Source organism: Wasmannia auropunctata, unplaced genomic scaffold, assembly GCF_000956235.1.
Source record: "Wasmannia auropunctata unplaced genomic scaffold, wasmannia.A_1.0 LD336036.1, whole genome shotgun sequence".
In the NCBI taxonomy this organism is placed as follows: Eukaryota; Metazoa; Arthropoda; class Insecta; order Hymenoptera; family Formicidae; genus Wasmannia; species Wasmannia auropunctata.
The window spans coordinates 1,738,557-1,764,996 of NW_012026854.1; the positions used below are offsets into that span (position 1 = coordinate 1,738,557).

Here is a 26,440-nt window from a genome sequence, read left to right on the forward strand (position 1 = left end):
GAGGGAGGAGGAGGAGGAGGAGGGAGAGAATCAGGAATGGCATCCGATTATTCGAGTATGCAAAATAACCGGAATCCGAGTTATTGTTATTGGTGGGCATGTGGCGGCGCGCGTTCCTTTCCTCCTCGGCTCGCTTCGAACACGCGACTCGCGCGGCCCGCGCGCGTCGCATTGTCTCGCATTAAAGGGCTCTACGAGTTTTAAGTCGTGCTCGGTACATCGAAAGGAAAGCACCCGTATCTCGTCCGCACCTGCACCGGACAGCTGATTAAGTCTTTCGATTCGCTGAAAGGGTTATCGGGTTCGGCAAACGGTCCATCGTCACGATATACCTCGCTTCTTGTGATGGAAACACAAGATGCACGAGAGATCTGATTACATGCAAAGCCGTATCTCTTGCAAGTTGGAATTAAATCAAAATGATTAATATGTAACGCTGTTACCGCAGACGAATTTTAATTCTCGATGTAATTGTTCGTAATGTCATTATGTCATGTCATCTTGATTTCTTTTCATAAATAACAGATATTAAATTCAGTAAATTTTATAAGTTAAAATACGATTAGAATTAATTGTCGTTGATAAAACCGATTTTAAAAAGAATATATTATATAATTATAAAAATGAAAAATACCGTAAATTTATTTTGTATTTCGTTACTGTTACTAATTCTTATCGCGGCTATTCTTCAGGCACAAAAAGTAACTTTCTACAATTTCGTCCGTTAATAATACTAATATTATTTGGTCGATATATCCAGATAGGTTGAAAATAATTTCATGACTGCGTCCCAAGACACCGCTTGGTACTAGAAATGCAAATGATACAATCGCGCGCGGCTCAAGCCGATAGTATCGAGCAAGGCGGTGGCAAGTAGGAATCAGTGCAGCTAACAGTGCAGTATTTTTGCCACGTTACCATCTTTTCCCGTATCTTTATCGCATACTCGTTTCACGTTCCGTATTTTTGCACGGAAGATACTTCTAATCTATCGGATTAAATATTTTTCGTGTCGAAAACGAGTAAAGCACTTACGTGCGCTGTATATAAATGACGAAATTTATGTACACGAACACGCGCGCGTTCCAAAATTTAAAGAGTTCAATGAAAAAAATCGTAGATTCAGACTCTTTTCATTTAAGTCACGGCTAGTGCAGGAAATTACTGACTAATTTATAGGCGGTTTTGCAGTGCATTTAAAATGGTGCAAAATCTCCTACGATCTCATATTACTGTGAATTAGAACTTCATCATCCATCATTATAAAGCAAAGTTCGGCATCGGCGGATTATGAAATTAAAAACTGGAGAAACTGACGAGAGCAGTAGCTTTTGCCTTTGTTCTCCCTGAACATTTGGAAAGCAATATCGCGATATTTGATCCAGAAAAACGGAATTATTCCCATATAATGTACATTCATATTCGCGCTGCGAACCTAAAGATACGCGGCATCGTGAAAAAAAAAAAGGTAAAAGTCATCTATTGAATCGGAACAAACAGCAAGCAAGTGCTTGTTCCAAAAACGACGCACGCTCCCTCGTGGTCGTCCGAAACAACAAAAACACGTCAAGGGGACTCTAACATATGCTGCCAGCGCTACGTTCGAATCCGTCGCGCGTGCATTTTTCGCGAGTGTAACGATTTCGGTGGAAAAGGAAAAAAAAACGGAAAGTCGCACACACGCGCGCGTGTGTGTGTATGCGCGGTTCGCGAAAACGCTAATACTTCAAGTTTATCGACCCGCGCTTTCCCCGACGACGACGACGACTTACTTCGCATTCGCCAAGAAATCACCTTATTTTCGCCCGGTATATTTTCATACGTAAAATTTCTTTTTATTTCTTTGCGCGCCAGATCGCGGCACGAATCGCAACGCGAGCAAACGGAGAAGAGGGGGAGGGGGGGGATCGCAGAGAAAAACTTTGGAGTATACGAGCTGGGCGGGGGCGGTGGGGTCACAAGAGAGAGGGGGGCAATCGAGAGAACACCGGAGAGCGCAGAAATGCGCAGGGGAACGATAAAAAGTGCGGGGTACGACGGGGAGATGGGAGGCTAAAGGCGAGGCCGGGCCGCCGCGCAAAAAGCTCAGAAAACGATTCGTCTCTCGACGAGATGGGATCGCGACGTGACTTCGAATCGTAGGCGCGAGCGGAACTTCCCGAGGCCGCCCGGGTGCGGCGGCGGGATTGCGTAAATTCGGGTGAAGTTCGGTCGACTCCCAGCCGCTTTTCCAGGGGGAAGGGGGAGGGGGGAGGTAGCACGAAAATCCGCGTGGCCTCGCTCACCGCCAATCGACGTCGGGGCCTGACGGGTGGTACCCGACGAAGTCACGCGGATAACTGAAATACGCCGACTGCATAGCGAATGAAACTCGGACGGGTCGGGAAGCCCGTGGAAGTTCGCCGCGGTGCGCCGCGCGCGCGCGCGCTATGGAATGAGAAAACTTTCTAAGCTGGTTTAGACTCAAAAGACATTTGTTCGGACCGTAATCTTGCGGTAATGCGAATCGCCGCGCCGGTGCGGCTCGCTATTTGAGCTCGCGCTCTCGCGGGATCCTCTTTTTTCCCCCGCCGAAATCAATGCGACTTTGGCGAGGGTATTTAAGCTTAACGAGACGGGACAAGAGGGACCTGGCAGGTTACTTGGCAAAATTTCGCGATAAATAAATCGGACGCCACCTGACGATAAATGCAGTTCGCTGTTGCGTTGGCTTTAAATTGTCGACACGAGATCGTGTCACAGCTGACGGCCAATCAAAGTTGCAAAAAAAAAAAAATTATTGAGCGCAGTTACAAAGAGTTGAAATATACGCTATTGTAAAAAAAGATGGACTTCGGAAAATGACGAAACTCTAAAATCGCATACGCATACGAATTTAACTTTTTTTTTTAACGAAGTTTCAATACCGTTATAACTTGCCAAATATTTCATGGATTACTTGACGTTCATACGGTGATTGATTGTTATCGTCGTGCCGTAAAATATTCCATTTTCTGCGCCGCATAAAAGTAGTCAACGTAAATTTCGTTCCCCGCGTCTGCACGAGAATAAGAAAAGTAATTAATGTAGGTAAGAGAGAGTAGTTATCAACGTTAATAGGCTATGCAGGTGAAATTATGGCCATCTGTACGCATTGGGAAGGGAAGGGTACAGGCGAAGATGGAAGAGAAGAAGGTAAAACACCGACAAGGGTAAGGAGAAGGGTTTAGTCTCTTGGAGGCACAAAGCCTTTCCGCAAACAATCTAAGTTGCGTACGCAACGAATTATTTCACTTTCGCGTGTTGAGTGATTATTATCGTCTGCTGCAAAATATTCATTTACCACGCTACAGTAAAAGCTAGCAGCATAAATTTCACCTCTCACATTCAAATTCGACGAATGAAGGAAATTAAAGAAAGTGATCATTAAATTTAATAGGCAATACGGTGAAATTATAATTTAACCGTGTAAGGAGGAAAAAAACATGCATGGGGGATGAAAGAGAAAAGGAATCTGATGAGAATAGAGAGTTTAGTCTTGCAGGTACGAGACCTTTTCCTCGAGCAAGTTAATTCGTCAGGTATCTTACGAATTATTTTCTATTCGATTACGAGTTAGCATTTGTTGCGAAACATTTCAAGCCACAAGTTCTATCCCTTGCACAATCATTCGAGCGCACGGAGGAAGAAAGTATTTTAATAACGCAAGATAAGAAAGGTAATCATCAACGTTAATAGGTGATGCAGGTGAAATTACGGTCATCCGCATTGAGAAAGGTAGGCATGCGTGAGGATAGAAGAGACGGGAAAGGAGAGCCGACCGATTGGGGATAGGAGGGGGGGGAGGGGAGTTTAGCCTTGAAGGCACAAAGCCTTCCCCCGTTGTCCTAACGAGCCCGCCAGCCGGTATCGTATTTCACGGGCTGGTGCATGCATAGTAAAGCTTATTAATTCCATTTAACGGGCTTAAGTCCGGCTCCCCCTTCCTCCCCACCACCCACTTTTGCACGGCGAAGTAGATCGGGAATACGAGTAGGTATACGAACGAAGGAGGGCCGAATCGGCCGATGTTGCGATCGACCTACCCACGAGGCGAGCGTGAGAAACGACTCGAGGGGAATACTTCTCGAGCGGGGAGGGGGGGGGGGGAGAGCAGCGAACGACGAAAGAGAAGACGAAGAAGAGGTGGAGGACGCGGGGACAAGAGAGAGACGGAGGGAGGCGGACGATGGGGACGATGGCAATGCGTATACGCGCGCAAAACCTGATATCATCGTCGTCATCGTCGTCGTCTACTTCGCCCACCTCGGCACGGCACGGCGTCCCCATTTACGGTACGCGAAGAAATGCGCGCGTCCACGGTGGTAACTTGGACCCCGATATAGAGCTTTCTGTGGATGTCTCGTTTTTTTTCCCTCACCGCCCTCACCCGTCGGCTCCTCCCGTCCCTTCCACGATTGCGAATACGCAGTTATATTGAAATAGTATCTGACATTAGCACCTTATCTTTCTTTCCCAGCCGACTGGTGAAATATAGACGGTGCGTCCGGGCGTCGCGAGAGGCGAGAAGACGGAGAAAAGGAGACGCAAGATCTGGCGAGAAGAGAAGACGGTGGCAGACGATGGTGCGAGAGAGAGAGAAAGAGAGAGAGAGAGAGAGAGAGAGAGAGAACGGGAAGACCAGAGGGAGGAGAGACGGTTTGCATTAAGGCGAGATCGTAAGCGAGATTCCTTAGGCCTCGTGATTTATTTGAAACGAAGTCGAGCGCCGTGTGCAACGACCAGGGGGACTGAAGCTTCGGCGCATCGTGTTCCTGAATCTGAACGTGAGAAGGAATCGCGGTGGCGACGGCGACGACGACGGTGATGACGAAGACAATCCATCCTTGGGAGGAGAAGAGAGCCAGCAACATGAAAAAATTATCGTGACATCTGACAATACGATAGTAACCATTATTTTCGTAAAATACACGATGTGCATATATCACTGTTAGTTTTCTGAAGAAATCAATATCGAGCAAAATGAATCAGCGAATAAATGATAAAATTTTTTATTAATGATATGATTAAATAATTTAATTAATTTAAATTTTAATAATATTAATTTTACTCACTCACATTAATACTAATTTTAATATTAATTTTAAAAATATGACATAAATATTATATGTTCATTAATTATCATATCATTTATTAATTCTATTAGCTTACATTTTGTTTAAAAGATGCTGTTATATTCTATTTAAATAGATATATTAAATTAATAATAAAATCTATTAAAATAAATATATTAAATTTATACGTAACGTAGATTCGCAGATATAATAGATTGTTCGGTGTTTATACGTAAAAAGACTTCAAGTAATAAAATTATGCAATTTCGACCAAATTTCGAGTCAAGATGCCGCAAAAAACGGCAACGGGTTCGTTGGCTAAAACTTTTTTACGATACGACTTTTGCAGTTTACGCTAATTATCTTTCCTAACTGGTTTTCAACGGGCACAACCGCCAGCCAGCGCCAGCGAACAACTTTTCAAACTTTTTCCCTTTCCTCGGGGCGAAAGGGTTAAGAAATATAACGGAATGCCACATCAGCCGTAATAGGGGCCACGGTACACGATACCGTACTCAAAGTTTGCGCCACTACGCGTCACGGGATCCGCTCTTTCTCACGCGCAGTCTCCCGTTCGTATTCCCGTGCAGATCAGAGAGGAGTCGCGCGCGGTATCGAAAGCGAGTTGCGATGAGGGGACGGAGAGAAGGAAACCGGAGCGAGGAGAACGCCCGCATCGAGAACGGCCGGCGAGTTCCACGCGCCGGATTACAAAGGAGTCCCTGGACCAATTAAAGAGCCGCTTAGGGGATAACACGGAGCGAACGCGACTCGCTCGGGCCACGTGTATCGGGAGTCGGGAGAAGAGATGAGTTTGCAGGTGGAATTCGGCGCGCCCAAGATATCCGTGGCGGGATGTTACCGCCGATGGCACGACGGTGGACGGGCCGTGGATTCCACCGCAGATTGGCTGCGGCTATCTGGAAGGCAATTAAAACGTCGAAAGAAACAATATTGCGCCTTAGACGTTCCCGCACGGGGGCATTCCAGCGAGGCGAGCTCGAGAGGAGCACTCGGGACGAGACACTGCGGTAGAATCGATCGCCGTCTTTAGACAGCGTTGCGTGAAAGTATGTCTTCGTTGCAATCAATTTACGTTCCGAAACACAGAAATTGGCCGCATACTTCTCTGCTTCCCGCGTATAAATAATACGTGCAAAAATTAATACAAGGATTCATTGAGATTGTAGAGAGAAAGAGAGTGCCGCATGAAATATTCACCTAACTTGAAATTACATCAGGAATCTGTGATTAAAAAATTCCTCCGTAACCTTGGTGTGTGGTGTCCCGTATACAATTCCTATATCACCATTTCTCGCCACGTCTCAAATTCATACCACCCTTCTCCGTTCAGTCAGTCGGTTTATTTCTCGCTCTCTATCGTTCCTCCTTTATCGTATTACAGTCTCCCCGTGTCGTCTTCTATATCTTCAGCTTTCCGCGCTCGCACTTCGCCGCACGTTTTCTTGCGCGTTTCCTCGTGCACGTCGCTGACGTCGTAGAGACGTTTCCGCCAGGTCACCGAATCCCCCGATGGCTGCGCATACCGTCATGTCTTGATATTCTTGGATGTACATATACAAACGTACACGTCCAAGCCACAGACCGCGGTACGTGTTAAACGATATTTCGCGACTGTCTCGAGCTTTACTATCAACGTGTGTGTCCAAATTCCGTCTGGCATGGCGTTGATATTTCGGAGTAAGATTGGAGGAGAAGCGGGGAAGGATTAGACGTAACTTTTTATATCAGGTATATATATTCACGAAAAAAATATTACTCGTTTACTACGTGTAAATATATCGAGAGAAGGAGATACAAAATATTTTCCATCCAAAAATTAGATTTCCCCGAAATCAAATAACATTTCAAATTCAATATTTGCTTATCTATATCTTGATATTCTATATATAAAAATTACAAGTAATTATTAATATAATTAATATGCATCATAAATTGAGATAGAACTTTTCATTAAACATATAAATCTGTCAGAATAAAAATTTTGTGACGTACTTAAACATTAATCACTGCAGTTACTATCAACAACTATATTTTAATAGGAAAATCACACATTTTTCAATTACTATAAAACGTTGTTATAGAGAAAAATTTTGTATCATGAAATAGTGCTGAGAGAATAGCTCTCAATATCATAAAACCCTTCATCGATACCTACGTATATCAATACGTGTCTCTTCGAGAGTTCTCGAGGAGAACTCTCAGATCTGTCCAGTAACGGATACATCTTGATTACATCGTCAATTTGACGAGAGACGAAAGAGAGAGAAAGAGGGGGAGAGAGAGAGAGAGTCCCTTTAGCACGAATTGGCGCGTGCAATTGCGCCCGTAATTGGAACTGGTGCTCTGTCGTTGAATGGAAATACGAGTGGAGTGCGTTCGGCACGCTTCGTTGACCGCGTAATTCTCGCACCACACAGCAGTAGGATTTTCAAGGGATTAGTTTTTCCCATGTTACCTTGCTCGTCGAGGTCGTCCGCGACTGCGATCCCATTAAAACTCGTCGCCGGAAGAGTATCAATGCTAAACGCATTTCTGGAATGAGCGAGATGGCGCAAACCAGGAACATGGAACAGATGCAGAAAGGGAGAAAACGAAGAGAGAGAGAGGGGGGGGGAGGAAGAGAGAAGGAAAGAAAATAAGAGACACAACGAAAGGTGAGTATCACTCGCTTTGCGATATGAATGCTTAATCAAGAGAAAAATGTTCCGGTACCACCGTCCGCGCGTTATTTACTCGTAGAAACGAAGGCAAACTGCCTCGCGCTCGCGAGTCAAACGTGATTCATGAATTATTAAAACTAATTAATTTGGGTTACTCGATTTTAGTCAACTGCAACGCCCGGGAAAAAAGCCGGACTCGGGGATAGCGGATGAAAGCGGATGCATGGGTCGTTCAACCGCTACCTGCAGCGACGTTTTAATTAAAAAAGTCAGAACGACGAACGCGCGTGGACGCAGCGAATAAAGTATATCCCTCCCCCCTCCTCCTCCTCCTCCTGTAGCCGCGGTACACGCTTCTCTCATCGATGACGATGGGTAATTTCAGGTTTTCGAAGGCTGTTCAATAAACTTGCCTGGCTTACTGCGGGCCTGTAATGATAGCCGAACAATTTCCAGCCGGAACGTAACTTACCTCTATCTCGCAGCAAGACATGTTTACAAATTCGTATGTCGATAAAATACGGGACGGATTGGAATGTATCAAAGAGAGCGTGCGAGAGCACATGCTACGGCGGTAGCGCTTAGCAGTATACGGTGGCTCTGAGTATGATTTAATTAGTGTGATCCGGTCTGGTCCCCGAGGCTCTCGCACAAGAGGGCTCTCTCCTACTACACTCGCAACGTACTCCTTAGTCCTTACGTACACACGCGTACATATATACCCTTATGTCCCCCCCCCCCGCTCTCGCGCCCTCATTCGCCTCCTCCGGCGAGTAAAGCCCCGCATAACCCTCCAACTATCCTCGCGGCACGCAACCTCCTCCTTTGCATCAACGACGATCGCGAGTAAAAAGAAACGGAACGGAAAAATTATACGGTGCGCGCGCGAGTCGTGAAGTAACGTGAAGTAACACAGCGAGCGCAAACGAGATTGTATACTTTATTGTAATGCGCCCGGCATTAATTTTAATAAGTATGATCCGCGAATTTTAATTATACATTACGCGCGCGGCTCGTGCGCGAAGCCCCCGGTATATATAGGTAAGACCTCGAAGCGCAGCGCGAATCGCCCGCACCGGGCGGCGCGTGTTGAGGCTCCCTTTGTGGCCCTCGAACGTACGTGGCCCTCCGTCCGTGACTTCGTCCTGCCGCCAGTTCAAAATTAAGGTCGGGGCTTTAATTCTGGTCTTTATTCAAATGCCGGCGAGAGCAACGTGCTATTTTAAGACGGAACTTTGCATTACGCTCGGCAGTGAAGTTTTCAACCGGAGGGAAACGGGTCAGTCTGTACACGAGAGTGACGGCGGGGTAGGGTGAGGAGGGAGGGGGGGGCGAGGGGAGGTCGATTCGCAAATACATCGTTAGAAGTAGTATTTCGCAACTGAAATTTTCTCGCCCGGACAATTCTTTCCGACGTTTACAATTGCGCCCGCGCTTTACCGTCATGCCGCACCGTCGTTTGCCCGACTTCGAGGGAAAGAATTTTTGTTCGTGAAGGGTTGCAAATCGTTGTGCCACGTTATAAACTAATGCGCCCTCATGCATTTCTCGCGAGTGTTCTTTCCGCGAATAAGCTCCCGAAGTGTGCGAGCAAAATGCATTCCAACTGAAATTTTTTAATATTGCGATGAAGTATACACTCGCTCGGAACTTTCTGGCGCAAAATCCTATAACAATATTCTACTAATTAAGAAAAAAAGACACGGTAAATTTATCACTTGTTGTTCTGCTGGTTCCCAAATATTAAATTACACGATTTTAACGAATTCTCCGCAATCGCAAAAATAATTTAAAGCTTGATTTAACATTTTGTCTTCTCACAATCTGCAATTTTATAGATAAAGAAAAGAGAAATTAATTTCTGCGTAACACACCAAGAGTTGCTTATCAAGTATCGATGGGACTCCGAATAAATCACATTATTGCCGCATCTTCGCTCTACTGGATCGCGTGCCAGAAGATTAACATTGTTACTGTTGACTGGCAACGACTACATCAGTTTGCGCCGAACAAAGACCATGTCGGGACAAAGGCAGATCTGAGATTACACGGCTATGCTTGCGGCATTCCTTTTAGACATGACTAATGCACCTAACTGACGGTTTCACGACTCAGGTGTTTTCGAGAACCGCAATGAGACGCCGTTCATCCCGTGCACTTATACGCACGTGCGGTCGCTCGAAAGGATCTTCCGGTGTTTCCTTCTCACCTGTCTGACTCTTATGATAATTTCTTCTCGTTCGACATCTGTGACGGCTATTAATGGGATTTACAACAGTGCAATCGATTTAAAGTAATGTTTAACCTGACGTTCGGCCTTCAAGTGCAACATTTTATTAAGCTATTGGCTCAGATAAATTTATTATTGTACGCTTTAAAACAATTAATAAAAATTACAATTTTATATCTGTTAAAAAATGGACTTAGATATAATAGATAGCTAGAACAGATTACAGAAATCAATATTTGTGCGAGTGATACGTATTGTAAAAATGATTTATGGTTTTTTTTATCTATGATAAAGTAGTTTTTAGTTTATTATTTTAGCTTCAATTTTTGTCTATGCGTTTTATTGAAAAAAATGGCTAAGCGAATTTACGTTTTTTTTTTATGAAAAAGCTAGTTTGATTATGGAAATTGCAACATAGAACGGTATGCGTAATAAAATTGAATGACATAACATTTGACGCTATGAATATTTCTGAGGAAGACAAAATTGTCTTCCAGAAAGATACCGTTTTCCAGAGATGGAACATGCGCCATTAGGCACAATTTGAAGAAGAATAGAATTGCTTCTCATGGTCCATATAAGTCGAATAAAAATCTTATATTCAATCAAATTTATGTGTTCCATTTAACTCCACAAAAGTTCATACGCATTTTAATGATTTATAAATAAAATTTTTAATAAACATCAAAAATGAAATTCTCATCACATTTTTATCAAACATAAAGTCACGTTAAAATTTACGAATCTCTAACAAATTGCAGATAAAATATTCTATGCGCAAAACTATTTACTATTTACTATTCATGAAGTGAATAGTCGACAGAAAAACGAAAGTTAAATTTTCGGTTCATTTTATTCTCTGTAAATCCGTTTATATGTACTATTCATTGTCTTTACTAAATTTAATATAAAAATTTGAAAAAGTTTAAAACGTTAACAGCGATTGTTTTTTATTAATAATTTTTTTAATACTTTTGATTTACGTATTCATGGATTTATGATAGTGCAAAATTATACATGCAGAATAATGACAATGATAAATGACTCATGTCAGCACAGATGCGGCACTACATTTACAGACAAGCGTTCGATGTTTTTTTTTTCTTTCCGTATGAAAACGCGGCAGTTTATGGTAAGAAAGGACATCATTGGTCACGAGCGTCAAACGGCTGATTGCACTTTGTCGATCTGTTCCGATTAAGTGACTCGGATATTGAAAGGACCCGACCATTTGTACCACCTTGACGCAGCCTTGGTGGGCGACACGGTCTCGTCTCGGGGTTCTCTTTTCATTCGACCTTGAACGACTCCACGCAGGAGCGACGCACTTTGGAAACGAGGTCCCCGACACGCACACGCGTCAAAGAAAAACCTCTATCGACCGCAATGCTATACGGAACGAACGAGTCAAATGTCACCTAAAACCTACGTGGGAATCACAAAGAGAAGCAGATCATTCGTTTCGTTCGTTTAACGGATTGACCGCAATAATGTCAACTATTCTTCTTCAATAGCTTGTAGAAATACTTCGTAATAAATGAAGAGTTCATGAATTTTTGTGAGTGTCGAAGAACTGAAATTTAATGTCTCTATATTCGAGAAAATATGCTCAGAGGTGACATGTTTTTAATATTCTCTAAAGTTCGTGTACCGTCAATGCGGGTGGTGCGTCAGTGTCCATGTCTGTCGTCGGTAGACAAAAGGAATGAACAACTGCCGCAAGTTTCGGGAAGTAATTCCCGGCTATGATGTAGTCATAATGCGAGTGGTGGTCTTTGATGAGGCAGCCGGCTGCATACCTGTAGCATCTGTCCAGTATACCTAAGAAGCAAGCAAGCAAGCTGTTACCCTGCACCTGCGTTACCGTACGACCCCTAGGCGCTTGATAGAGAATGCAGCTTTTTTTTTTCTTGTCCAAAGTCACGCCTGAAAGGTCGCACGCGTGATCGTAAATCAACGCCTGCGCATCCCTCGTCTCCGTTGATAAGCAAGGCTTAACCGCGAATAACCTTTCGTAATTCACTGCCCGTGCTTACGTCACGGACAAATTGAATTGGAGAGCCTAATCTCGAGGAGCATAATGGAAAGCTGGCATTAATTTCGATGAGCTATCAGAAACGTAAAGTCCCACAATGTTGCGCGGTCGTTCAAGTTACTAACATTAAACGCGTAAAGAGATATAACTTAAGTTTAACAATTTATAAATTAGTATGTCTTTAAAAAAGAAGACTTTTTTATTTTTCTATTAAAAGAGATAAATGTGAAATGATATAAAAAAAGTAATCTAAAATAATTTCAAATAAAACAAACAGATAAATTTTTAGATTATATTTTTTAAATTTATACTTAAATTAAAAATGTCAATTTCTTTTATGCCACTTTCTACGGTCACTAAAAAATTATATACATCCGTAGAAAGTAGCACATCTCATCATGTTGTAAAACAGCAATCGATGTCACAATTTACCCTAATGCTAAGACAAACGCTATCTATCAGCCACGTCATTCTGTAGACGTCGAGGCAAAGTACGGTAAAATAGTTAAGCACCTAATCGATAGAGTTATCTCAGTCGAGTGATCTGAGTGCCGAGAAATCCGAACGAGTGCTATGATAACATGAAATATCAATGCGTCAGCGATTACGAGTAAGGCACATTAGCGAGAATTGCAATGGAAGTTGATGTGTACATGCCATGTGTAGATGCCGTTTCACTATGTTATATTGAGGTCCGTGCTTATCAATGGGACAATTACTGTGCTATCTAATTGTAAGTATGAAAGTTTATTACGATATGACGTATACGTATAACGTATATAATGCATAATGGCAACAGCGATTAATATATCTATATAAAAGTAGGAATTGTTAAAGATTCGGAGGGGAGCGAAGAAAGGTAGTGATGAAAGATAGTACAGATGTACGGTAAAAACTTGACGATGAGTCATACGCGAAGTATGAATGCTAAGTGATACTAAACGAAGAACCGAGAAGTGCATTTGGATGCAAAGTGCCTGCGGCGATGGAAGTGGCTACTTAACATATGATAAGCCCGAGGATTGAGATGGACGATATATCTGAATAAACGGGATATTTTCCCCAGCCAGCTGTCGCAGAGATAATAATAGTAACACGTCTTAAATTGTCCGCGTCATATATTTGGAACAAATGCCGGGCATTGTCTGGGGCAGGATCTCCTTCGTTACGATTTCACGAGCGACCGGTATCCCCCCCGGTACGTGCATGCTTTTATATGACGTGCAACGGGGCTGCAGTCCTTTCTTACATATCAACCGTGCGTGCCTTGTATACCTTCCACGACACGCATTGCAGAGATAAATAAAGCATCGCCGTTAAAGAGCGTATCCAGTCCGCGAGTCCGGCGCGAGATCGAGACGACAGCTCCCGTTCGTATCGTTACCGGGAACAACGACCAGCAGAAATGATATCGGTTGCCTCGGCGAGACTATCCTACTCCTCCCCCCTCCCCCTCCCCTCCCCCCTCAGAGCATGAGAGACGTATCGAGGAGAAAGAAACGGCGACCGGATATCATGAAACGACGACACTTTAACGATAGCCGGCATCTTCTCGCGGCGAGTCGTTAAACCGAGAGGTGACCCGCAGTTATCGCGGCGTAACGTGACGAGAGCGCTAGTAACGAAATTAAGGGCGCGGGCGGTTTAAAGGCGGGTAGAGATGCCGGCGATGAAGTCCGGACGAAGTTAGAAGACGCCGTCCCCCGGGCTACGGTGCTGTCGGCGACACTTTCGTTGAGTCGTTTGCGCTGATACGTCGACAAATAATAAAAGAACGGGCGCCGCGAGGAGGTCGTTAACGGTAAGAGTCCGGCGAGAAATTACGCCGGTCCTTAATTAAATTTCTCTGATCCCATTGCGTTATCGTATGGCGCGGCGCGGTCTCGGCGGGCGACGAAACGGCGCTTAAACTGTCGTTATCGACATAAACGTTGGTCAGGGCCCATGGCAATCGACATCGCTTACCACCTTAGCGTGAACCCTCGATAATTACGGTGTACAGACGCGCATGGAAGGGTCTTTCATACACATACCACCTACACGCCGCTCCTATATGCCACGCCTCGCTGATTTCGGTCATCCACTGACCCGCGTGTATCTGAATTTCTCAATAGAGAATTGATAGAGATGCATTCTACCGCAGTAATAACGTCACGGTGATATTCGCGCATCTGTGTATCGACGTACTATTAACAATGCAACGTGCTGTTTGTTAGCTCAATAACAATGTTAGTATTGATGTAACACGTAAATGTACAAATATATTCGTAAAATGAAACTGTTTTTTTCACAAATTTATAGAGTAGACAGTATATCTATAATGCAATATACACTTAATATTGTACATTTTTTTATATTATATATGCTTATACATATATATATATATATATATATATATATATATATAACTGTATTTATAATGCAGTCTTGTTTTATCCCGATGATAAAATTTTGCAAAAACGAGTAGAAAAATTTAGTATCATGTTGTATCTATATTGTCTATAAATCAGAAATAAAGATAAAGTCATACAAATTCTTGTTTTAATAAATTTAAAAAATTGATAGAGTAAATAAATTCAAATTCTTGTACCTTTTTTACATTGTATTTCATATCTTTTATGTACGTTATGTAGCTTCAAAATTAATTAAAAATCTTCCGTCTTTATCACACTGATTTCAAGCATAATCTTCTTTGCGTGAGCAGAATGAAGGAAATTTCAATTTCCGTTTGTGAATGTATGTTTGCGTCTGCATAGCTTGTTTATTTGTGTCATCAAACCTCCATCACATAGTGCTCGTCGTGGAAGGCAAACAGAAACTATTTCGCTAGCGCTTGCAAAAGTTTTTGCTTTACACGCTCTACTGAAACAGTAACCGCGGACAAACAAGAAGTACTCTTTCAAAGAATAATTCCACATACAGTCGAGACAACAGCTTCTTGCGCGAAAGCATCGAAAGCGGAGCAAGATCGATACTGTGAGACACTGACAAGAGTGTTTTCTTGCACGTCGATGAAGGAGGCAAGACGAGAAAGGAGATTGAAGACGCGAAAGAGATGGCTTCGCTTCACGATAATGATAGATGGAAACCTCCCCGTCTAGGCACCATCACGTGGACCGATAAATTATGGTAGGTCGGCCTGGCGAGAGGAGGTGAAGCTTCCTCATAGGAGACTTAAGGCAGGTCAGAGCCGTCGTGCGGAAAGCTGATAGATTATATAACGGGTGAAGAAGCCGCGGAAGAAACACGGGGAACCGATCAAGCCAGTAAGTGGCAAAGTTTGCCCGATTTCGATGTCTATTAATTCTATCAGATGGATCGACATCCCAAAGAGAGCCGATTCCGGAAATAAACGATGAGTAGGTCGGCGCAAGGTTGTCCGATGTCGAAACTGCGCAGCGTCACGTGGTCGCGCAATCATTAGCAAGGAAGACAGATGGGCTAATAGCGTTCTCCTGGCACGACCCCGTTTCCAAAACTCATCGCGGACCCTCATTTGCTCGAATGGCCGGGCACGATAAGAGGACGATAAGCCGTGCGCTTTCGCGAGGCTCGTTTCTATACTATTCAATCCCTGTACGAAAATTAATATCTACCTTTCCGATGTCTCCTCGCTGTGTACGAGACCTATTTTAGATATACAATACAGGATATGTCGACGCAATTAATTTATATTAGCAATTAATTGGAGTCATTGAGGTTTATGGCGATGTTCGCATTAATATTTATGTCATTATACGCACACTGCCAGCTCTTTACGCTACTTCTACTTTAAGTAGAAATCAGCAATGTAATTTATTAGTTACCAGTATATTTAACAATATATCTTTGATTGTTAATTAATGTGCTGTTTTTGAACTACATGATTAACAAAAAAACGCTATAACCCCTGCCGATCTCAACCGCAATCTTTTCCTTGGCCCCATCGTCGGGTTACCAGCATGTCGAATGCAACAATCAGGAAGCATGAAAGTCGTCACGTCTGAACGGCTCGGTTAAACGCTCGTCGATGATGTAGCGTGGCGCGCTCACGACATGGGAACGAGATCGACAGGCAACCACAAAGGTCCCCGCGGAGCCGTGTGAAAGCGCCTAACATGAGGAGACGTTTGCTTTCGATATACACGAGCACAAGGAGCGGGCACGAAGACAACCGCAGATGACCGGAAGAAAGTATCTAGTTAGCGTTAAATCTCGGTGGTAGCAATGAGTCCGCGGCGGCAAGAGAGACCTGCAATTTTCGAAATGCTATAATACATCGAGGGCTCGCAATTACAAATTAATAAACGGTCTGCGGTGCCTCTCTCTCTCTTTCTCTCTCTCTCTCTCTCTCTCTCGTGGCCCCCTTCCGGCATGATTTATATTCCAGCGTGTACGCTAATTACCTCCGTTGACCCGGCGCGCGCCCCTCTCTTCCCCTGGTCTACCAACCGCGCGCCCCGCCGGTGCGCGATAGCTTCCAGCGATCTGGCAAACTATAACACTTGCTTGCAGCGGCAAGTGTAAAGTTCAACAGGGCAGGTAAACCGCAAAGTTTAAACAACATCGGATGCGTTCGGCGCATTCTGCGCGAGAAGCGGTTCTGTCACCATCCTTCCGCTGCGACCACCGCCGCTGTTTTGCCCCTCGTCGTCGTCGTCGTCCTCACCTCCCGGGTTTCCGCTCCACCATTCTTGACGGGTTTGTCATTTGTCATAGCGCGCCCGTGATCCTTCCCTTCGCCCGCGACGATCCCTTTGCATAACCATCGGGACCTGCCTCTCGACACATGCCATCGGAAAACTTTGCTTCCAGCAGACGCGCGCTGCGTCGCGTCGTGTCGGCGTTGCCACGCGCTATACGTGCCGCATATCAAACGTGATGTCATTTCCCGTCGCGTTCCTCCGCCGAGGTCGAAACGCGTACAAAAGGAATCGACGTAGGTTTCAGAAGGGCGGAAAGCGATCGACGGTCTCGCTCAAATTGTGGCTTTGACGCGATTTCGCGCCCTCGAGGATCGAGCGTCGAATACGGGGTTGCGCGCAATCAAATAGCTCCACGCTTTTATTTCCAGGAGATAGCACGCAATGTAATTTCATTGCAAACGTTACTATGTAAAGGGATGCTTTTATACTATGCAAAAGACTATTGTATGTAAAAGAGGCTTTAAACCTTTCGACAAATAATTGTAAAGTTTTTTTTATTTTATTACTTTAATAAATTTAAATTTAAATAAATGTTTTATTTCCAGCTTTTTGTTCACAAGTCATAAAAATAATTGTTATTTAACCTTTTTTTTATATATTTTTATAACTTTTCTATTTATTTTCACATCTCTGAAATTTTAAAATATTTAAAAAATCTAACATACCATCTTCTTTTAAAATGGTTGCGTCATTTCGCTATCATTTTATGGCGAAAAACAGCAAGCCATCGGGCTTGTGTTTCAAATTCTTTTTACGTTATGTTACGGAGATTATCGAATTTTTCACATTGACCATTCAGTTGAAATGGAAACGAGAGAATTGAAAAAGACGGTTTCGATGATCGCGGCTATTGTGGAATTATCAATGCCATACAACGTCTGTCTGGCGGTACAACGGAATCCGAATAGAAATATATAAATTTTCCCCACACTCTCGTGCGATCCGGCTGTTTCGCGCCCACCAGCAGCATTACGATCGATCTAACAAACTATTTAGCAAACATTTTTCGCATATCGGCGTGTCGCTGGAAGCTATCGCGCGCTGTATACGTGTCGGGCTATAAAACGCGATTTATTATTATACGTATAAGCGAGCCGTGGTACCGCGCATACCAAGTATCAATGTGGGGAAAGTATTAGTGCGAACAGGGACAGATGTATTAGGCCATTGTTTCCGAGACACGTATCGCACCCGTGCGAATGCGCTATTCGCGAAAGACAGGCTCGCGAATTATCGCCTTTAAAGAAGCGTTATCGAGATAACATCTCTCCTCCATATATACGGGTTATAGTAGCGTGCGTGACGCAATGGGACGGCCTGACTGTCCGAGGTGGAAATAATTGGGCGTAAAATACATACAACGATATCAATTGTAGTCGAGTGTACTGTAAGCACGAAACGCACGCGATATTACATTTACTATAAGATATACAGAAATATGATAGACACGTTTGCACCACATATGCTGTGTCGGCTATTAAAATGTATTCTTATCGTTCGACAGATTATGTCCACGTGTGTGCTTTCTCGAGCCTCATACAGTCATAAACATACTATTTTACGATTAACGTCCGTGTTATTCCAGCTACTTTTTGTGCGATAAATCGGTATCCTACGTCGACTCGACTCGGCGACGTGTACATAATTATTGCGCTGACACGCTCTTCGCACGGGAGTACGGCATATTGAAGTATTGTGTTATTAGAGTGTCCACTTTACGTCTCTATTCAGCACTAGATAGAAATAAATGTAGCGATTGTCTCGCCGTCACGAAGCTTGTTAATTGACAGCTGTTCAATGAGCGCACAAAGAGCGCATTAAAAATGCTGCAGTAATAATCGCTCTAAAGATAACCTTCTCGTATCCTTAAATAAGATGTCTCATCTCTTATACACGATGTGGGTGGATGGCTCGACGAAAAAAAAAAGTGTCGGCAGTCAATAAATGTTTTGCTCACCGACATCGCACTTGCGCGTCGACATAGAAACGTCAAGCTCGATGGCGCGTGAGTCTCTACAGCTGTGTGATATGCGCTAAAAATATGAGATGAGTTATATATTCGGGAAGCGTATGTACGCTCTCATCCGCGCGCGAACGAGACGGGCGAGACTTCGAGAGGCATAAAAAATGCAGATAACGGGTCAGGCGCGTTGGGAAGCGATTCGCTTAGCAGCAGCGAAACGAATGACCGTGCGCGGGGTTGGAAAGCGAAATCGGGATGGGGTTAAGGCGATGAGGGCGGTAAGGGCGGCCACTTCCTTGGCGCAAATTATTGTAATTTGCATCGGTTAACTCCGTAATTACTTGGGGTTACAGGTTAAAGGGCCATTACCGCCTTCTCGCGGGCACAATACCCGCGCGAAACCGGCCTCCGGGTTTCTCCCTTCTGTTGCCGTAAGCGCAATCAACACCTGCCGTGAAACGGACGAGCTCCACCTGTATATATACGTGTACAGAGCGCCCTGGGCATCACGCGCACTTTCTCTCGGCTTACAGATAGCAGATCGGACTAAGAAGAATGCCGTTTGTTTGAATGACGTGGCATTAATAGACTCGAAGTTACCGATTCGATAATAGAAAGCATAAGCCGATTAAGATATAATAAAACTTTATTCTTCTTTTTATTCAATTTTATTTTTAATAACTTGTAACAATTATTCGATTACTTCATATAAAGTATTATGCCAGATCAAACTCGACGTCATCATCTAATTTTAGATATCAAAAAGAGCAAATTCGTGAAGTAACAAAATTTTCTAAAATTCGCATGCAATAAATTGTATAAGTTAATAAAGTTCACAATAAATTATGAACTTTGGTGAAGATATTTATTATATTAATACATGCTTAGAACACCCGATACATCACACGCATAAGCGGAAAAACGGCATGAAAAGCATTCCGTTTGATTGTATCGTAATCGTTTGGTTATCGTTCTTCCCTCGTTTTCAGAGAATGACTTATCGACTCCCGTCATTAATTGGTTATTCTTATTACGTCATATTGCTTGTGCTAAGGGTGTCAATTCGTTCCAGAAAATGTGAAAGCATTCCACGAGAAATAATTGTGCCTTTGGGTATACTAGCGGGCATTCGTATGGCAAAGAATAGGGCGCGCAAAATAACCGTCCGCCCCCGACAGTTTTGTGGCCTGGGAAACTTCCCGGCGTAAATCCGGGTTAGGATTTTTCAGAATCACTATGGAGGGATCGACAGATGCTGTTGGAAAAACCTGCGAATAATACTTTGTGAGAATCGAGAATTCATTTCGATGATCTGTCGATACTTTGTATATTTAAAATTCTTGTATTGCGTGGCACCCTGACATTTAAAAGAATCATAAACATTTACTGATTTTGTTATGATTGTAAGCACCCTAGAAACTTGTAAGTTAAAATAAATTTTTAATTTTAATATATATCAGATTTTGAAATTAGATTATTATTAAAAAGTAACTGATTTAGTGGCATAATTTTAAACATGCATATTATAAATAAAAACTACAATGAAGTAAGCATCACAAGATGCGTATATTTTCTAAATAATTTTAATTTTTTTTTGTATCACGTGCGAATTTTGTAGTTTCGAATGTATCATGCGTCTTCTTTACATGCACGATAAACATCAACGGAGTCTTGTAATATAGCGACATGTCACGAGCACCAGTCGTTCTGCTCTCAGCATGCTGCATTATATGATTCTGCAGTACTGATGTTGCTTCAAAGAAATATATGGTCTCGGCTGGACGTTGAAGAGAAATTTAATGTTCCACTTCGCCATTATACCATCCACCACATCATTAAAATTTTATATTGTAAAGTAGGAAAATTCTTTTGACCACGAATTTAAGAATGATCTCACAGATTTTATATTAATTTATACACTGTTTTGTGCTGGGGGGTATAATTTGCAACGCGCGCACAATACGTTATTTGCACGTTATGCATACTCGATTATAATATTGCGCAATTAATAAATTATATTTAGAGTATATTTAGAGGAATTACTCACAAATGATACATAACAGTCCGTACATCGAAATAAATGTCTCACTATACACGAATAGAATTTCAATTTATAACACTGTTTTATATTTAAAAGATCTTTTATGATTTAATTATTTAACGATTATTTAGCGTAAAAAGCTAGAATACAGTGTACTATGAAAGTATCTTTTTATGTTGTGTTAAATAATTAAACGTTTATAAAGGATGACAAGCTTTTAAACCATAAAACAGCTGTGTTATAAATTCGCCCGAATTGCCCGAAAACTGTTAGAGATACCGCAATTGTTTATTGCGAAAACATAGTTATTAAATTTCTTTGTCGGTAAATAATTAATTCAACGTGACACGATTTATTTCATAAAGGCCTCTTTTTATATCGCACAATAGGTTATACGCGATGTTTACGGTGCGTTATTCCTCTCGCGAAATACGTAGTGCCAACTAACGTGGCACGCCTGCAAAACGGATAGACCGTTTTTTGTCGTTCGTTCGTTCGCGAGAGAGAGAGAGAGAGAGAGAGAGAGAGTAAAAAGAGCGTGGAGAGTAGCGCGCGATAGCGAGCGCTGAATATAATCGAGCCACCGGTTGCCTTTGCAGAGAAGGGAGAACCCGCGGCGCGTTCCGTACGTTACGAGAATCGATCGAAACGAGATCTTATGGGCACTGCCGCTATTATTATTACGAAGTACGCGGTACGCCGCCTCGCTACCACCATTACGAAGTAATACACCGTTTCCTAACGCTCTCGCCGACATATTCGCCTCGTTTCAGTAATAAGAGAAAAAAAAAAAGAAAAAGAAAGAAAACGAGAAAGAAAGACGCGACGATAAAACGTCGCGCGAGAGAGGACTGGCGCGACGACGAAGATTTAACGGAGAACGAGAGACTCTCGGAAGTAATCAGACACCTTGAGGCTCTTGCACGCCGGAAGTCGAGTAATAGCCTCGCTTCGTCTCTCCGGGTTCGTTGTCGCGGGGCGATAAAGGTGACGGCGGCGCGGCGGCGGTGGCGCGGGCGCAGCGGCACGATCGTCGCCGGCGACGATCTCCGCGGCAAAGCCGCACCATTTTTCCAAACGGCGCGGGTGGGCGAAAGCAAATCTGCCTCGTTCGCAAATCGGATGGGATCCGGGGTCCCGCCAGTCCCGGGTACAACCGGGCGCGGGCAGGTTGCGACGATGCCCGACGTTTCCCGAGGATCGGTTGGGATTGGCGCCCGCCGGCGTGGGAGAACAGGCGACTTTTTCGGCGACTCTTTCCCTTCCCCTCCCCCCCCCCTCCCATCGCGCCGTGACAAAGGGGAGTTAAAGACGGTTGATATATCGCGCGTCTCGCGCCCGGCTACCCGGAAACGGTAATAAGTCATGCCGGTCGTGCGGCTAACGGGACAGCATTAAAGATTCCTGACTTACGGCGGTCCTTGTACGCTGCCACCTGCCAACCCTGCCCGCGTATAATATGTTATGCCTTTCGCGATGCGGCACGGCGTTCGAAATTTCATGACTATTCAGAGTCGCACGATGTCCACCTGTGTCCGTTTGCTTCGCCCGAATCACGTAGAATATGCATCAAGATTATGTTTCGTGTTGATACCGATTCTATTAACTTGAACGCAATTGAACGTAGGATAGATACTATCGATTTCGTGTTAAATAAGTTGTTGACAGCTTCACTGCATCCTCTTATCACGTAATACGATCGAATATATCGGATTAATAGAGCGATTAATAATATTTAATCAATAAGTCCGTAATTTTTAAATTCACTTTTCATATAAAACATTTTTGTAAAATGGATTTCTACAACAAATTAGATTAGTAATTCGAAATACTAATTCAATAACAAGAATAAATTCTTTAATATAGAAAATTATACCTGCTCAATTATAGCTATAAATTATACATTATGATTCAAAATCAGCTTAGTACGCGCGGCTGAGCTACGCATTACAGACTATTACGATTTCAGATCCACGCTTGACATATGCATTGTCTAATTTTGTCAGATCCACACAGAGATGGAATACGCGAATTCTCGATGTGAACACCGCTAGTCCGAATATACGGGCCAACTGCTGGATTACCGTCAGAGTTGAATATGCGATATCCAGATTTTCGGTCGACACTACTCGATTAATTGGCCACTCCGATATTCGAAAATCCATTTGAGGATCCATTTCGAGAGGACGGCCTTTGAGTGTTATGCACGATTAAAGAGGGTAGCAAACTATTGGCAAGGCTCTCACGCCGCTCTTTAACCGACGACTAAATATATACGTTACCAAAAATCGTATTGTTCACATACGAGCTACTTAATTGTCCTTTCCCGGCGTACAATTATAAACGGACGAAATTATAAAATATACATTCGTACTTTTGACAATGGAAAAATAATTTCACTTCCAGAGTGCATGCGCACTGCTTCGCAGTACACCGAACACTCGTCGTGTGGGCCAAAAAGTCCTCGACGGGGGCCTAACTCGCACCCTAACCCGCAACGTACCTCGCTTCACCCCCGAAGAATTCCGACCGGTCTGGCATTAGCCCTCGAAGCTTTTTGCCTCCGTCGGCGTTGCTTAATCCCCAGTAACAAGAGACTGCGCCTTTGTTTCATACCGTATTTCGACGCTAGTAGCAGTGACCCACACGCCACCCTTGAAACGATCGATCGGTTGGGGCTGATAAGACCGACGAACCTGCCGACGATTTTATCGTCTTGGGGGCGCGCAATGCCACCGATACACCGGACGTGATAACGTTATGACGCGAAATCACTTGAAGTCGCATTTCTTTTCGACCCTCGAAAGAAAGACGAGTTTGCCGAGTTATAGCGTGGCTGTACGGGCACACGTTATCGCCGCTAATCAAAATGCGTCGTATAATGCGTTGATGACGCGAGATGCTGTGATATTCATAACATGACAAAAATTCGCGCCCACTTTCGCGCCATATATCAATGTCACGTGGCAGCGAGTTAATCGAATTTTCTGTTTTTGCTCGGATTATCCACAGGATCAATATCGTACAGGAGGAGAAAACATACATGTAAATAGCTTTCTAATAAAAACAGAAACAAGTTCCGGGAACTTTTAAATTTTTTAAACCAACATTAAAGTTGAAGTTAATTTTATAAAAACTGCAGAGTAAATCTATCAAATTGATTACAAAGAAGATTATATATTAAACTAAGAACAAAGTCGAAGCGCGAATATTTTCGAAAATTTGACCGTCGTCGCTTGTTACAATATTTGGCATACTAACTATATCGATTCCATCCGGAGTGTAAGTTGCAAGGTGGATATCCGAAATACCGTGCGCGCTAATCGATCGATGAGCCGCAATTGTGCTCGCGGATAGACAAGCGCGTAATCAATTTGGCGAGGCTCCGTGGGAGAAAGGCGAGAGGATGAGGGAAGACGCACGATCCATCGCGAGTACGCAAAATACCGTAGACCGCCTGCTGCCAGCCAAGTCAGCTGGTCCGTATCAGCAGGCGCCGCCGGTAAGTAATAAACGTCGATAACAGAAGCCGGACGGAATGCAGAACGGCCGCGGCTCTTGGGCCACGTAAATCGATCGCTTCGCATTTTCCATCCCGGCCAATCATCGAACGTAATCGATTATCGGGGCTCCTTTCGGGGCTCCAGCATCGCATCAATTCGCATCACGCTCGGCGTCACGATAGCGGCGCCGGCTTTGTACGGCAGCACGAAGGCGCAAGAGAGCGCCGCGAATGGCTTCGGAACCTAGTCGCTGTTCTCGCGCAGAAAGGGTTGCTCCCGCGAGCGCGGCACCCACCGCCCCGACATTAGCGTTGCAATTAAACATGTTTATTACCCGGCAACCCGGGGGGAAGGGGGGTAATACAGCCCGGCGAGTCCTTAATGCCGGCTAGATAGCGCGCGGCATGCATTGCGTGCTGAACTCGGCTGGGGGCCTAGGATGAGGGGATACCTGCGCGCCGCGGTCTAATGCGTTTACTTAACTATATACGTCGGTCCGCCCGCGCGTACGTAAAATACTCACGCGAATGCGTGTACATACGTATACGTGTACGCGCTGATCGTGTATTGTCCTGAGCACCGGCGCGGTGTGCGCTCAGAGCGCAGGGTATCCTAAAGTTGCAGAAAGAAACACGAAGTATACACCAAGTCGAACGGGCCCGTACTTTTTGTCGGTCATTTCGAGACCATTCCCTGCCCGATGGAAAACGTAACGTAATGCATCTTAAGTACATACCGGCGAAATACCAGGGCCGGTAAATAAACGCTTCATTGATGGCAACTTCCTTCCCAACCTGATTTTCTCTCTCTCTCTCTCTTTCTCTCTTACTTTCTTGTCTCATCGATCTTGTAAACCGAATTTCTGAAATAGGCCCCGCGTGTGTAATAGACTGCGAATTCTATAAACAATTCGCCTAAATTTACGGAGTGTGCGAATTGTTGGCACGCATGTGTTTTTCGGAGTAAAAAGAATGATAATGAGAAGGGCTTTCGAAGAACTGGCGAACTCCGATATGTTGACCTAGTTTAAATAACGAGGTGAATGAAATTGTTTAGTAGAGATGTACGTTTATAAAAATATAATAAAAATAAATTTTATATATAGAATTAATACAAACTATTAGCTAAAACTTTCTATAAAATGTTTTATCATATAATTGCGTTACTATATGACATATTTTATTAAATTTAGTTGAAATTTTTTTTATACTCTGTAGTACTATTATCTTTATACAGTTTTAACCATTATCTACTATATTTCAAAAAGTTTTACAACATGATTAAATTTTATTAAAGTTCGTAGTTAATGTTCAAAGTTTCAAAGTTATGCATGTAGTTTACTATCGTTTGTAATTTTGTTTAGCTGTATCGTGATTTTTTCACGTTGGGAATGGCATTCTCGCAGAAAGCGTAAAAGGTCAATCCAGCGTCATGGGGCATTTCCTCTATTCTCCCAGAAATCCCAGGCATAGGGGAGGGTGGGGTTTACTTACTGCTCAGAGACGCCGAGCCTAACGTCTATACCTATACAGTCACCCTTAATCGAGACTCGAACCCTCGTCTTCGAAAAGTTTCGGAAGCAGTAGCTCGATGCGGCTTGTACAAAGTCGAGGGAGTATACAAGGAGGAGGAAAGCGTGGGAGGGAAACGAGGTGAACAAGACGAAGCGAGAGAGGGAGAAGAAGGGAGCAAGGAGAGGGGCCTGTGAAATCCTTGAGAAAGGAAAATCCTATCCCGCGTGTATCCGCTCGTAACGAAGCGGGGCTCTCGCGACTTTGGGACAGACTCCACAGCCAACTATCCCCACCGCCCCCGTTTGGCGCAGTGGCTTAGTTTCTCTAAGACAGCGACTAATGGCCTTCTCGAATAAACCGCACCGTTATTAATGTCAGCGGGATACGTGTGCCGAGATACAAAGTGCGTAGCGCTCGATTGCTGCAAATTACACCGCGTGAGAGTGCAGTAAACTAATTAATAGCGACTGTTATCGATGGAACCAGTCGCCTGGAAAATTGAGAGAACCGCCAATGCGCGCGCCTAATGGCAGTCTACAAAAAATAATTTTCGGAGCGCGAATTTTTTAATCGTGATCGAAAGTATGTGATTTATTCACTTGCGGCGCAGAATGAACGTCGGCTAATCTTAAAGATTCGATAAACATGTCGATGCTATTATAAAAACTTTGAAGTTACATTCGAATTTTTAT

The 26,440-nt window shown here is 43.6% G+C and overlaps 2 protein-coding genes across 3 annotated transcripts in view; both read right to left on the reverse strand.

The window, feature by feature from the left end:
* Positions 1-26,440, reverse strand: part of LOC105452221 (SAM and SH3 domain-containing protein 1-like) — a 309,259-nt gene that overhangs the window by 269,813 nt on the left and 13,006 nt on the right. The gene's annotated exons all lie outside the window — the stretch shown is intronic.
* Positions 19,399-21,134, reverse strand: LOC105452220. Of its 2 annotated transcripts, none has more exons than XM_011693160.1 (3): positions 20,738-21,134; positions 20,337-20,467; positions 19,399-19,958 (listed from the first exon to the last, which is right to left on the reverse strand). In XM_011693160.1, exons 1-3 carry the CDS (start codon positions 20,760-20,762, stop codon positions 19,809-19,811), a joined length of 306 nt encoding a protein of 101 aa, XP_011691462.1. In that variant the 5' UTR covers positions 20,763-21,134; the 3' UTR covers positions 19,399-19,808. The 2 variants fall into 2 exon arrangements, with proteins under 2 accessions (XP_011691462.1, XP_011691463.1); XM_011693161.1 differs by having other exon boundaries at positions 20,294-20,467.

Bases quoted from the DNA above. Each gene is read 5' to 3' on its own strand.
- LOC105452220 (XM_011693160.1), bottom strand. From the start codon at position 20,762: ATGTACGGACTGTTATGTATCATTT. The intron at 20,468-20,737 runs GTGAGTAATTCC...TTCAACGTCCAG, and splicing joins CGGACTGTTATGTATCATTT to CCGAGACCATATATTTCTTT. The intron at 19,959-20,336 runs GTAAAGAAGACG...TATTATTCGCAG, and splicing joins CGTTGATGTTTATCGTGCAT to GTTTTTCCAACAGCATCTGT.